This window comes from Lissotriton vulgaris, chromosome 1_2 (genome assembly GCF_964263255.1).
Source record: "Lissotriton vulgaris chromosome 1_2, aLisVul1.2, whole genome shotgun sequence".
Taxonomy (NCBI): domain Eukaryota; kingdom Metazoa; phylum Chordata; class Amphibia; order Caudata; family Salamandridae; genus Lissotriton; species Lissotriton vulgaris.
In genome coordinates, this window is record NC_141686.1 from 96,808,048 (window position 1) to 96,823,603 (window position 15,556).

At 37.3% G+C, this 15,556-nt stretch overlaps 1 protein-coding gene across 1 annotated transcript in view; it reads left to right on the forward strand.

The window, feature by feature from the left end:
• The window catches only part of BCL2L13 (BCL2 like 13), a 482,186-nt gene that overhangs the window by 352,379 nt on the left and 114,251 nt on the right, over positions 1-15,556 (forward strand). Inside the window, exon 6 of the mRNA XM_086952898.1 lies at positions 234-377. Coding sequence (XP_086809024.1) covers positions 234-377 — 144 coding nt within the window. The remainder of the gene's footprint in view (positions 1-233; positions 378-15,556) is intronic.

Here is a 15,556-nt window from a genome sequence, read left to right on the forward strand (position 1 = left end):
GCTGGTCTCTCCTTCACAAGAAGTGTGTCACAAGGGGTAGATTCCAATTCCCAATAACATCATTTGGGCAAAATGGATTTTGCACATACATGTCATATTTTATTCTTCAGAATCTGGGTTCTCTCTCAAATGTGGGTGGTTCCAAGGTATCTTTTTTTCCTAGCTGCTGATGTTTCACAATGCAGTGCACTTTCCATGTCATTTAGTCCTCACTGGCCTGTGTCATGTTGCAGGTCCTGGTGCCTCTCATTCTGCTGCAGCATTTACTGAGGGAACTGACGAGAAGGGGTCAACAGCCGCTGAGCATGCTGGTCCAATATGGCGTGACGTATATTGAGGATGCAGCGGCAGATTACATCATCCAACAAGGAGGATGGGTAAGAGTTTACAAACTGCACATGACTTGCGGTGCAGAACAGGTGCATCCAGTAATAAGTACGAAAGGAATTGTGTTCTTTTTCTTTCTTTCTTCAGAAGGTATGAAGAAAAAGAAAAAAAGCAAAGCAGAATAAGACAGTGACGGAGGTATCTCATGCATAACAACTGGGCATACATATTTTAAATGCAGACACGTGGGCCATGTTCGGTCACAATAATCACACAATATATATTGTAGCTAGGAGACATCTTAAAAAGAACTAGAGTGGGGGAGGGGGCGAAACCACATAGGCAATTGAGGCAGGCAAGAAAGAGGAGGTCTGTTCTCTACCCCTTTACGGGGAAGTGCAGTTTTAGTTTCGTAGCGGGAACGTGGACCCCCACATTCATGTGTTGGATTTCGATGGCTCAGCTAGCAATGTATGTATGAAACTTGCTAATTGTAGCATGGGCCTAAAGTTAGGCAAAAGTTCTCATTGAGGGGGCTCTCATCATGGTTCCCATATTAGAGCATTCCCAGCTCTGAACAAGTAACATGTAAAAACACTTTTGCCTTTCGCACCAGGTCCATGGTAATAACTGAACAACAGTCAGATTCATGACACATGAGGGACAGACTCCCAGTCAATAAATCCACATCAACTGGAGCTCTTCAAGACAATATTTCCATTGTATATTGTAATGTGGAGAAGTTACCTCACAACCCATGCGATACATGTGCAAAAGAAATCCATATTACAGCTTATCACACCATGCAACGACTATGCTAAGCAATAAAAACATATCAAAGAGGAAAATTTATGATCCAGTGGAAATGAGTAACATCATACACAGCTTGATATGACGTATACACAATCTGAAAACATTCATTGGTAATTCAGATTCTGGTAATACCATTCCACATTGAGCTGTATAATATAGGACAACCGTATTATAAATGGATGGTTTATTCAAACACATCCCTTCATAAAAGCCCCCCCCCTAGTATTCTGTGGTGGTTTTTATTCCCTTTATTCCTTTGAAGTGTGCACAATGTTTAAGATGATGAAAATAAACGTATTGTCAGACTAGGTAACTGTGACAGCAATACGCAAAATTAAGTAAAGCAAAGTTTATTACTTCTTTTTGGAAATCGTTGGTCGACAGTCTCATCTCGAATACCAATAACATAGGTTCTGCATGCATCATGTTTTATGCCTCTAATTGCAATCTGATCCTATCCATTACAAATTCTGCTTGTCATTTCATACTTTTAATCCTACAATGAGGTGCTTGGAGCATCTAGAGCAGTGTCCTTCAAACGTTTTAATGCTGTGCCCCCTCAGTATATAAAAACAAAATGGGTACCCCTAGAATTGTTCTCAATTATACTATTAAATGTGTAATGTTTAAATAGTTCTAGCTTTATTTACAGATTGCCGTTTTGTTAAAGCTTTCAAAAATACAATCAAATATAGGATTGCCAAACATACTATTCTGGTAAACTAGGTCTTACAAACGTGTAAAAGTATCCACAGTATGATCATCCAAAATGGGGGTGTGGGCGCTTTGAAGAATGTTTATTTTATTTTTTATTTTTTTATTTTTAGTGTTTTCTATAGCGCGAACAGGCCCCAGTCCTGGGTGTCGGATTGCTTTACAATTCAGCAGCAATCAGTTTCGTTCAGTTTACAAATTTATAACTAATAAACATATTAAGTCTTACTAAGCAACCACTAGTGTTCTAGTAGTACATGTCATGGCATACTTGCATATAAAATGTCATATAAAATGTAATATCCTTTCTAAAGAAAACCTGGATTCAGACTGGATGCACAGTTACAAGTACAGACCAATAACATGTGGCTTGATAGAGGTATATTCAATTAGCTATCGTCCTTGAAACTTGCGTATGGACTTGGGTATCTAAGCAGGTCTGACTGAGGTCCATAGGTGGGAATCGATGAAAACACACTGACTTGTGCTATCCCCGGAGCCATTACTCTGATATTAGCAGTACAGTCATCCTGTTTATCTCCATGTATTAACACATATGAAAATAGTAGATTCAGGGATGATTAAAGGTCTCTAAGGAGCCGCAAGAGGGCTGTGGTTAGTTACGGGAGAAATTTACTCATGAGAAAGGACTTAGCCTCTTTTTTGAATTGCGAGGCAGAGGTGATTCCTCCAATATTCAGTGGTAGCACATTCCAAATTCTTGTTGCCGCTCCCGAAAATGCTCTATTGTAGTTTCTTTTCTTACGGAAAATTGCTGGTTTCAGTAGGAAATCTGCGACCCCCCTCGATGATCGAAAGCCTCCAGAAATTGTAATTTTCTGTGCAAGGTGAAGTGGTGTTTTGTAGTGTAAAGCTTTGTGTGTAATACACGCCATCTTTAGCTGAGTTCTTGCCTCTTACGGTTGCCATTTGAGTGCTTTCAGATGTTGGAGTAATGTGGTCAAATTTTCTTGTACCTGTTGCGAGTCTCACTGCACCATTGAGGCAGGCTTTTAGTGGGGCAGTTGAAATCTTAGGAAGCCCAGCTAGAGTTGTGCAACCATACTCAATCCTTGAGATAACCAAAGCTTGGACAGCTGTTTTCTGGTCAGCAGCGTATGTTTGGAGTCCCCTCTCTTTTGACACAGTCCCAGCCAAACACAAATGACCAAATATGTTCGTAATGGAACATTACAGAGCAGCTTACTGCTGATCATTTGTTTCAGCTTAAAACCAAGCACTGCCATCTATCAGAATGATGCTTCTTTTAACCGGAGCCCGGCTCTCCACCCACCCCCCCTGTGATCAGTTAAGGTTTCTCTCCTAGGGGACACGACTCCTAGTTTGAAGCCCCCTCATCTAGAGAGTTTCATACAATAGGGAAATACCTTTATAGGTCGTTTGCATGCACCACAAATTGTTCTTAAAGCTGCATTGTACGGAGGGTAAACCTAAAAGTCAAGTGTTTATCCATTTACATTTCGGTGAATATTTGCAAGCCTGTCTTGTATCAGATACATACTAGCAACTCAAAAATATTATTGCGACACAGTGTTAAACTAAAGCTGAGTTGGGTAGATACGTGCTCAGATTCACAGCAACTGCAGATTGTGGTTAGTGAAACCATCATTTGAAGGCCTTAACCGCATTGTCTTAAATTGTGTTTAAAGAATTTAGAGATAATTTTAACGTTCATCTTCAGATTATAGGTCCGTCTCTTAGATCAGTTGTGATCATAGTCTATTTCCAATAAGCATCTTCATTTTCTGCTTCTATACAGTTTTGAGTTCTAGGTCATTGTACCAGAAAAACGCCTCTGAATTCAATGGAAGAAACGGGATGATTGGAAATGGAACTAAAACAATACATTTGACCATAGATGCATGCCTGTTATGTCACTGGTGGATTAAACAAATCTTTTCATTTCATGGATAATTTGTTGTAAAATATCATACTATTGATGCAAAATACATTTTAGGCTGTGTGCAAGGTTTACATGAAATATCACTTTTTGCAGCTGGGGCAAAGATGCAATTGACTGTGCGTTCTGGGTCGAACATTAATCAGCATGGGGATTTAAGTTAAACCCTGCAGTATAGATAAATAGAATTTCCTCAGAGGATTGGGTTTATGGATGGCTGGTTCATCTGCTTTTTCTTATTGCTGCCAGACAAAAAATAAATTAGAGTTAATTTCCTGGTACATATTTCAAAACTAAATGGTGACTGTGTACAGCTTTTGTTAACCATGGATGGGTCTACTATTTTTTGTAGCCTGCTTGCTTGATTCCTGGGCGTGTCTGTCTAATCGCTGTGGCAGAAGAGGCAATCTACACCTAACTGATGTCAAATGAGGCCCAAAACTTGGTTGTGGTTGGGGTTGTGGCTTAACAGTTTAGCCAAAATGCTGGAGTGGTTAGGAGCATTCACTCTTTGTTTCCTTTGTATTGGAACTGGATCATAAAAAGTCAAAGCAAGTTAAACACATGATTAATCATAATTTGCGAACACCGGTATGCTTACTAAATCAGTCATAAGTTACCGTTCATACAGTTTATTGTGTTGGACGCCATGGTTAATTAATCCGATATTGTAGAGGGACACAGATATTTTGTTCTCCTTTTCTTCCCCACCTTACCCTTTCATTTGTTTAGAGTTTTCAGAGTGAATGCTGGGTAAGTAGCATGTCTGCCAGTGCTGAAAGATAGGGGGTCAAAACTGGGGTGACACTGTGAGTAAAAAAAAAAAGAATTGATGAAAAAAACAATATCATTTACAACACCAATAACTCTAACTTTCACAAATGCGAGACCGATTGCAGTGCAAATGCTTTTTTTTCCTATGTAACAGAGCCAAAAGAAGCTCGATCTAAAAACTGCAAACATACTGGAGGAAGGCATGAAAGTAGGAGATTCCATGCTGATATAGTTCTCTATAAGTTTCCTCCCCTCTTTAGCAGAAACAGCTTTGAAGCAAATGTGTTACGGTCTGATGGGAAAGGGCCATAAAGACATGCCAGAATTACTTCCACTGCTGCTGTGTGCCATCACATCAACATCTGAACAAGGGGCTTGGTTGTCAGGTTTTGGGGCTTAGTGGATTAATGCATCCCCTCTAGGGATGCGTGTTTGACCTCATGGTCACAGGTTCAAATTGCAACAGGTCTCACTCAACCTTTCATCCTTCCAGAGTCAATGCTTTGAGTTTGGTAACAATAAAGATCTGTTATTTTAGCTTCAAGATGCCTCAAAGTGTGAAAGTGTGCTTTCCAGATGAATATGTGGGTTCAAATAAATTTTCCAACAAAAATCTGAGGGAGATCAAGATGACACTTGTAGGCTTGTAGGAGGCTTCTGGCAGGTAGAAGCGCTGACCATTGTGCTGCGCTTGCATGATTTTTAGGTCTCGGCCTGTCTGAGCTCAGGGATTCCCTCCATGTTCACTGGAGTCCTTCAGTGATCACGATGTATGGAACATGAACACCCAGGTTTTGACTTGCGCCTCGCTGACGGAGCATGAGCTTACCTTCCCCTCTCGGCAATGGACGTCGTTAAGAAGCCAGGACACGGCTGAGTGAAGTCTTTATCTCCATAGGCTGCTCTGTTTGAGAAACCAATGCTGTAAGTCATCCACGTTATTACCTTTGCTGCCTGCCGGCTTCTCAGTGTGCTCATTTTCATCCTGACACCGGCTAGTGCTCCACCATTCTGCCGGCACTGCAGTACCCGGCGGCTTGCGTTCTCTTGCTGCCGTGCTGCTGACTCCAATAACACTGCCCTAGCTTGGACCAGTTGACACCCCTTCATTAGAGGCTGTCCTCTTCTGAACCTCCACGCTGAGAGCTCTTGCTGATAGTTACTCCGATAACACATGGCTGTTTCAGCAACACTTCTGTAATTTGGGAAATTCTCGTCAGCACAACACCTCCAACTTACTGCGCTATTGGCCTCTTCCTTATAGCATGCTGCTCATGGGTATCTTCAGGCAATGGTATGCATCCCAGCAGGATTTATCATAGAGTTTGTCCGCAATTACCTGCTTTACCCCACATGGTGCATTTCATGGTGAAGGAGACCGATACACACCTTGGGTTGCCAACGATCAAGTAAAGTCATGTTCCTACTGTTTCTTTTCTTATCCTGGTGGGTAATCTAATTGTGAACTCTGTTGTTACACCATATCTACACCTCCTATCGTGCATGAATCACTGACATAACCTCGACAGACCGAATATCGACTAGACAAAATATCGATGACAAATTAGCGACTACAAAAATATCGACCCCCAATACTTAAACAAGAAATAACAAATATATCGAAACCACAATATCGATTAAAAAAAAATAGACTAAAACATTATCGACCAGCAATTTTATTGCATCTAAAAAACATCGACCAGCAATCCTTAACATAAAACAGTCAAAATATCGACCATCACTATATAGAATACTATAATATCGAAAATTAAATATCGACTTTACAAAATACATACAAAATGCGCTTTCTGATAAATAAAACATATTATACACATCACAAATATACATAATTATTTTTTCAAATAATACTACATACAATTAACATTTCGAACAATTACAAAAAACATTTACATCAAATAAACAATTTATAATACATTTATAACTTTGCAAATAATGAAACATTGCTTAATGCACATAATAAATATTCTTTCACTTTAAATCTTAAAAAACGCCATTAACCATTGAAAACAATTGCTTTACCCATAAAAAAAACATTAATTGGCGTCACCCATTTAAGGAAAACAATTACCAAAACAAGTTTAAAAATTCAAATAAACCAATAAGAACAAGCTATCAAAGTGGATAACCAATAAAATTTCAGAAACAATTTAACACATCCTATAAAAAGAATTACACCTACTAAAATCGCAATCTAAAACACCAAAAAAAAAGGAAGGAGACACACTGCCAGTTTGGTGTAAGAAAACGGATTGACTTCTACCAAAAACAAGGCTACACCTATCTAAAGTAAGTACTACCACCTTTACATATTTAAAAAACGTAATTCTAAGACTTCAAACCTGTATTTAGAAAACAAATAACTGAAACTTCTTTCATTCCTACTGTATTTTCTACAGATAAAAAGAAATGATTGAAAAACTGCACAACTTCAAAACTTCAAAGAAAAAAGATAAAAAGTAGGTATCTAATCTAAAAAATGACTAAAAACCTTAATAAACAGAAAACTAAGGACAAACTAGCTAGCAGATCACCAAAGAAACATAAACAAATATACATTCTTGTAACACATCTTCTCAATCTTAACAGGTACAGAAGAAATACAGAAAAAAGAAAATTTTGAAGAAAAGCAACACCTGAATTCAACAAAGAAATAAACTGGTCAATAATTAACGTGCAAATCAATGCTATTATAATGCTAAATACATTATTTAAATACTTTTCTAATAATGTAATGTTTATTTCTCGTAGCACCAAAAAGCAAACAAGACTGAAGGAGCTAAATTTGTGTATTCTCAGAAAGGGAAAATGCTTCTTTGTTACATGGGATATGTATACACTCAAGAGAAACAGAAAGATATGAAAGTTGTTTGGAAATGCACTAAATACTATTCTAACAAATGTTATGGGAGAGCTATAATTCAGGAAACTACTGTTATTTATACTAAGGAACATAACCACCCACCCAATGTTACAGAAATAGAGATTAGAGAAATGCTTGATTCCCTTAAAGAAGCTAGCACTACTACTGATACAGCAACAACTGCTATTCTAAAACAGCATTTAAGTGTTCTACCCCAACATGCCTCTAGCCAACTATCAGGTATAGATTCCCTTAAAAGAACCATAGCTAGACAAAAAAGAGCTACAGCAACTACTCCTCCCACACCTAAAACTTTTGAAGAATTGCAATTTCCTCCAGAACTATGTCTAACTCATAATAATGAACCATTTATACTATATGACAAGAACTCAAAAGATAAAAGAATAATACTGTTTGCCACTGCAGACAACATGACTAAACTAAACCAATGCCAAACTTGGATGATGGATGGTTCTTTTGCAGTGTGTCCTAAACCTTTTTACCAATTGTACACTATCCATGGCCATTTCCAAAATGCTAATATTCCATTCCTATATGCCCTCCTACCAAAAAAACAACAATCTACCTACCAAGAAATCCTAACCAAAGTCAAACAACAAACTAATGACTATTTCCCACAAAACATTATCATTGATTTCGAAAAAGCAATGATAAACAGAATCCTTAAAATATACCCCAAAAACATTTCTTTATATACACAGTTTGTCGCTTCTTCAAAAGTAATTCAATGTTGAAACATCCATACCAAATACTCCAAAATGTCCATACAATCCAAGGAAGCCCAAAAAAAAAAATACAAGCAAATCCATGTCGACTCCTCTCCAATGTAATCCACAGAGTATATCCTTCAAAACCCAAAAATAGTAATTTAAAAAAATAAACGCTCCGGGAAAACCCGAAAAACAAAGTATGTGTGTAAAAGTCTGAGTATATAATACTCGTCACACTACTTTAAAAAAAAACGGACCTCCAAAAACTAAAAGGGCGACGACCTAAAAATAGAAAAAAGACATACCCACCCACACAAATACACTCATACACATATACACTCATACACATATAAATATACATATTTATACTGTCAACATAAGCATTTAGTAACATTTAAACATGTAAACATACCTCACACACCTAGCACTAAAACACGATAAACACTAAATATCGTACACTCGAGCTAACATCTAAAACACAATGTAAGATCGATATTAAAATCCTACTCAACCTAAATACCCCACACATACACTTAAATTAAATTTACTAACTTATAAAATACCACAAAAACAAACTTACCCTCTCCAACGCGACGCAGCATCCAACCAGGAGCTGCTCCAGAACCAAATCAAACAAAATAACATTACGCGGTTAAAAAATAGTCCCTGTATAACTAAAAAGCCTATTTTTTTTCTCTATTTTCTTACACTTAAAAATTAAATATATCGGCTTACATTATATATTATTTCTCCTAATAATTTTTTTAAATATTTATAAATATAGATTTATTTTTTAAAATTATTTACAATATTATTTAATGAAGTATGAAAAAGAAAATATTATTTATATGTACACTTTGTAATTAATTAAAATGTTTAAATTACTTTTATCATTCGGTTTCTGTTAAACGTTATGCTTATAAATATGCTTATAAATATGTTAATGTGATTATTACATTTATCTACAATTAAAAAAATATTTCTCATTTACTTTTGTAAAAATTATTATTAATATTTTCAATAATAATTTTATTTATAAAATAAATAACCCACACAAATGACTATATTGAAATCTGTAAAAAATGTATATCAGTAATTTGTACTATAACATACTAAAAAATGTATGTACAACAAATATAACAATTTTCAACATGTTTACTATTAAAATATTTCTATTTTGTATGTGATTTAAAGTAATTGTTATTAAATAAATGTTATACTATGTAATTATATTTGTTATGAAAATGTACATTTCCAATATGTGAATTAACATAAAAATTATCTCATGCAATTTATGAATCTTTTTAATATACAAATATTTACTTGCTATTACATGTTATTTTTTTTAACTATTCACTTACAAAATGATACTGCAACTAAAAACTTTTCCTCTACTTCCCATTTCTTTTTACATCTTAATAAACTGTAAATGTTTTCACTTAACTGTCTCCTTTTTTAATTTTCTAAATAAAATATAATGTAAATATTTTTTTAATTATTTAATCATTAATTTGTAATCATAAAAATTGTGATTTATTTATCAATGTATTACTAATATAACAATAAATAAAATTACTACTATAGTTAATATATTTACATACAAATAATAATTGTAATGTTCTACCAACCAAAATGTATATCCCTACAGTTTTTGCTATTCCCACTCCACCAAGTATAAACTCAGGGAAGGTGCTGGACATTCAACCCATATAAATTACTATTCCCACTCCAAGTATAAACTCAGAAAAGGTGCTGGACAGTAAACCCTTATAAATTACTAGTCCCACTCCACCAAGTATAAAGTCAGGGAAGGTGCTGGACAGTAAACCCTTATATATTACTGTTCCCACTCCACCAAGTATAAACTCAGGGAAGGTGCTGGATAGTAAATCCATATAAATTACTATTCCCACTCCACTAAGTATAAACTCAGGGAAGGTGCTGGACAGTAAACCCATATTTATTTAGTGAGTTTTGTATAGCGCGCAGCTACCCCAACAGGGTGTCCCGGCGCTTCTGTGTGTATGCTGGATCTTACTTATTTAGATGGAATTAGCAGAAGAGAAATGTTTTCAGTGCTCTGCGAAAAGGTAGCTCCTCCTGAATCATCCGAATGGAGATCGGGAGTTTGTTCCAGTGAGAAGAAGCACATACCTGAAAGGTTTTCCCCCCAGAACGTACCTTTTTAAATCTGGGGGTAGTCAGGAGGTTTTTTGAGCTGGATCGGAGGAGTCTGGCGTTGCTGTAGGGGCGAAGGCAGGAGGAGAGGTAAGCTGACCCCTCTCCTTTGATTTCACGGTGTGCCAGTGTGAGGGCTTTAAATTCTGCTCTATTTTGGACTGGTAACCAGTGAAGTCTTCGCCGATGTGGCGAGATGTGCTCTCGAAGAGAGATATTTACAACGAGGGGTGGTGAGGGACAGAGTCTCTGAATTAAACAGAAAGCTCTCACCCAGTCGAGATCAGGGCTAGATCCAACACGGTTTTTTAGCTCACTGCACCATCCCAGTTTCAGAACCTGGCTGTATGCAAATTAGTCTGTTCCTGTCCCAGTGCATGATGGGAACAGGGCAAACCAAACTACAAAAGCCAATTCTTACACTGGGAAGGAAACAAGCTCCCGGGGACCGGTTCTTAGCCAGGTTCTGAGCTGGGATGGGGCAGTGAGATAAATAACGGTGATGGATCAAGCCCTGATCTTTGGACTGGGTAAGAGTGGTCTGCTCAATTCAGACACTCTGTTCATCACCACCCCCTTTTGTAAATCGATTTTGGCCACTATAGGTGTGGCAGGGTATACTCAGACATGAGTCCCTTTCTCACTGCTCCATCAGGATTCAAGCAAGCCGGGCCGAAGAGGCTGAAATGCCAGAAACCGGTCCCCGGTAGCTTGTCTCCTTTCTGGTAAAGAATTGGCTTGGTAGTTTAGTCTGCCCTGTTCCCATGATGCACTGGGCCAGGGACAGACTGATTTGCATAAAGCCAGGTTCTGAGCTGGGATGGGGCAGTGAGATAAATAACGGTGATGGATCAAGCCCTGATCTTTGGACTGGGTAAGAGTGGTCTGCTCAATTCAGACACTCTGTTCATCACCACCCCCTTTTGTATCTCGAAGAGAGATGACACAGACCAGCCGGACTGCCGCATTCTGGACTGTCTGTAGCCGGTGGCAGAGGCCAGAAGCGCGTCCAATGTACAGGCTGTTGGCGTAGTCTAAGTGTGATGTTATCAACGCCTGAACAATAGTTTTCCGGGTGTTACTTGGAAGGAAATTACTATACCATATAAATTACTATTCCCACTCCACCAAGTATAAACTTGGGGAAAGTGCTGGACAGTAAACCCATATAAATTACTATTCCCACTCCACCAAGTATAAACTCATGAAAGGTGCTGGACATTCAACCCATATAAATTACTATTCCTACTCCACAAAGTATAAAGTCATCGAAGATGCTGGACATTCATTACTTACAAATTACTATTCCCACTCCACCAAGTATAAACTCATTGTAGATACTAGACACTAAAGCCATATAGCTTAGAAAAATTCAACAACACACTCATACAAAATTAAATATTTTATACAATATTACATTTCAAAAATTAATACAAATTTACATTTAATATTTTAAATTAATTTCTAAATTTAATTTAAATTGTTTTAAATTCCTAGCCTAATTCACAAAAATCCCACAACCCAGTCCATAAACTAAATTTTATAATACAATTAAAAATTAGTGTGAAATGTATACATTTAAAATATTATTTTTTAAGAAATTTCAAATTTTTTATTTTGATTTTTGTACAAATATTCCTACGTTATTACTCAAAGATTACACTACCCAATCCTAAAACACAAACATTTCAAACACAAATACATTTGTAATTGATTTGTAATTTTAAATATATAACTTTACATAATATTGCAATTTTATTTTACAATTTTGTACAAAAATTCAAAATTTATTCCCCAAAAATTAGAAAACACAATCCTAAAACACAATATTTCATACAATAAAAAATGTTAAATAATTTACGAAATAAAAATTTAAAATTATTTTCACAATTAATGTCCTCAAAATTTATATAATTAAAAATTAATTTCGAAATTAATTCCCAAAAATTATCTAAATTTAAAAAAAAGTAAAAATAATTTCGAAATTATTTCCAAATAAATATCTAAATTTGAATAAATAATTTAAAATTAATTTCGAAATTTAAATTGTAAATATTTTAAAACACTTCCCACCCTATTCCCCTAAAAACCCACAACCCAATACTAAACCATACATTTTAAGAATTTTTTAAATTATAAAACTTTTTTTATAATTTATTTTTATATATTAACACTACCCACCCTATTCCCCTAAAAACCCACAACCCGCTCCTAAAAATTTTTATTTTTTAACTACATATTTATTTATTTTTATTTAAATTATTTATTTATTTTATTACATTACATAACAAACATAAACAATATTTTACAAAAAAAATTACTACATTATAAACATTCTACATTCCACAAATCGATATTCTAACACTCGATACTTTCTCTTTCGATATTCTAAAACTCTATATTTTGACATTCGATATTTTTTACATATACAAAAACTCGATATTTTCTACACTCGATATAAAGTACTCAATATTTTCTACTTCGATATTTTTTAAGAAACTTAAAAATCAATAACATTGACATCGATATTACTTACCTCGATATTACTGCAATGTCGATATGCTGTCCAGTCGATAATAAAAACTCGAGATTTAGACTGCACACCATCGTGCATTAATGTCTTTGGTAGATTATGATTACTACGCTAATCAGCAATCTGCCTTGTTCTGTATTTTGACTTACTTTGTTCCATTGCCATGTTAAGCATACCCTACGGGAGTGACTTTGAAGTGGTGCCCGCCTTTACAACTCTTTTACTGCCCTTGAAGTAGCAGGATATTCCTTTTTGCCCTCACTGACCACCATCCTTTATCCATATCCTTCTGAGGGTTCATTGCGTTATGTGCCATTATTGCTATCCTTACACTCTAGTGGCTTCTCTTTCTATGACCACGTTGTCTCTAACGCACTCATATTGTATCATTCTAGATATGCTGTAACTGAAAGCCTTAAAAATTGAGGATAAACTTTTCAATAGTAACTTCTCTAAATCTTGTGATATGTCTTTGTGGAATAATGAAAAAAAGATAGCCCATTCTTCGCTAGGATTGGTCCTATTTGGGTGTGTAAAGGTGTCAACTTGATTAGCAATATCTTTTCTTAAAAGGACCCTCTACCATTTGCATCTCTTCAACACAAGTTCTTTCTTTCAGATCTAGACTTTTATAAGTTCCTGAAAATTAAAGCTAAAATCTCCAATTTGGGCCCTCTTCTGCCACCTATTCCTGCCTTCTTGTAACAAAGCCTGAATTGGGTCATTCTGCTTCAAAGATTTATAAATGAATACACACACCCATAAACATTCCCCCCTCCCCCCTCCTGTTCAGTCTAAATGGACCTCATACTTCCAAACCTGGTACAGAGAACCTCCCAACTCACAATCATGAAATAACATATGTGCTCATCTCCTACAAAATAAACTAATGCCTTCTTTGGCAGAAACAAAACTCTTGCATCAACATTCCTCTATTGGGCCCCAGAAAAACTCTTTAAATTACATCTTTCAGATAGAGATGTTGCTGGTCCTGCAAACTGGATCAAGGCGCTCCGGAAAAATTATTATTCACATGTAAGTAGCTAACGCCTTACTTAATTACTTAATTGCCTAGGATTTCCCAACAATAAACCTTTATCTATATATCGCCCTCACTCTATCTTTCGCCCTCACTGTCTCCCTCACTCTGTCTCCCTCACTCGATCTGTCTCCCTCACTCGATCTGTCTCCCTCACTCGATCTGTCTCCCTCACTCGATCTGTCTCCCTCACTCGATCTGTCTCCCTCACTCGATCTGTCTCCCTCACTCGATCTGTCTCCCTCACTCGATCTGTCTCCCTCACTCGATCTGTCTCCCTCACTCGATCTGTCTATCGCCCTCACTCTATCTGTCTATTGCCCTCACTCTATCGCCCTCACTCTATTTATCTATCTATCTACAGGGCTCGAAAAATCATAACAAATGCACTAGACCTGCAGGTCTAGTAACCTACAAAATCTCCTCGACCTAACTGAAATGCACTTGACCTCTAACTCCGAAAGCTGAGCAAATGTGACAAATTATCAAGATTTAAAAGCATTTTTATTGCTCATTTACTTTGTGAGCAATAAAGATGCCTTTAAAACTTGCTATCTTGTAACATTTCCTATGCTTTCAGAGGCAGAGGTCAAGTGTCAGTTTGCATTCCAACTCGCCAGAAAGGGCGGGTAGGACCTAAAAATAGCTCGTCCTGAATTAATCTGACTCGCAAATGTAAGCTGTCGAGTGAATTTTTCGAGCCCTGATCTATCTATCTATCTATCTATCTATCTATCTATCTATCTATCTATCTATCTATCTATCTACCTACCTCACTCTATCGCCCTCACTCTATCTGTCTATCGCCCGCACTCTATTAGTCTATCTATCGCCCTCACTATCTATCTAGCTATCTATCGCCCTCACTCTATCTGTCTATCACCCTCACTATCTATCTAGCTATCAATCGCCCTCACTCTGTCTATCGCCCTCACTCTGTCTATCGCCCTCACTCTGTCTATCGCCCTCACTCTGTCTATCGCCCTCACTCTGTCTATCGCCCTCACTCTGTCTATCGCCCTCACTCTGTCTATCGCCCTCACTCTGTCTATCGCCCTCACTCTGTCTATCGCCCTCACTCTGTCTATCGCCCTCACTCTGTCTATCGCCCTCGCTCTGTCTATCGCCCTCGCTCTGTCTATCGCCCTCGCTCTGTCTATCGCCCTCGCTCTGTCTATCGCACTCGCTCTGTCTATCGCACTCGCTCTGTCTATCGCACTCGCTCTATCTATCTATCGCACTCGCTCTATCTATCTATCGCACTCGCTCTATCTATCTATCGCACTCGCTCTATCTATCTATCGCACTCGCTCTATCTATCTATCGCACTCGCTCTATCTATCTATCGCACTCGCTCTATCTATCTATCGCACTCGCTCTATCTATCTATCGCACTCGCTCTATCTATCTATCGCACTCTATCTATCTATCGCACTCGCTCTGTCTATCTATCGCACTCGCTCTGTCTGTCTATCGCACTCGGTCTGTCTATCGCACTCGCTCTGTCTATCTATCGCACTCGCTCTGTCTATCTATCGCACTCGCTCTGTCTATCTATCGCACTCACTCTGTCTATCGCACCACCACCGCATCACTCAGAGGCACCACACCATTACTATGCGTTACCACAGCATCACTGAACGCC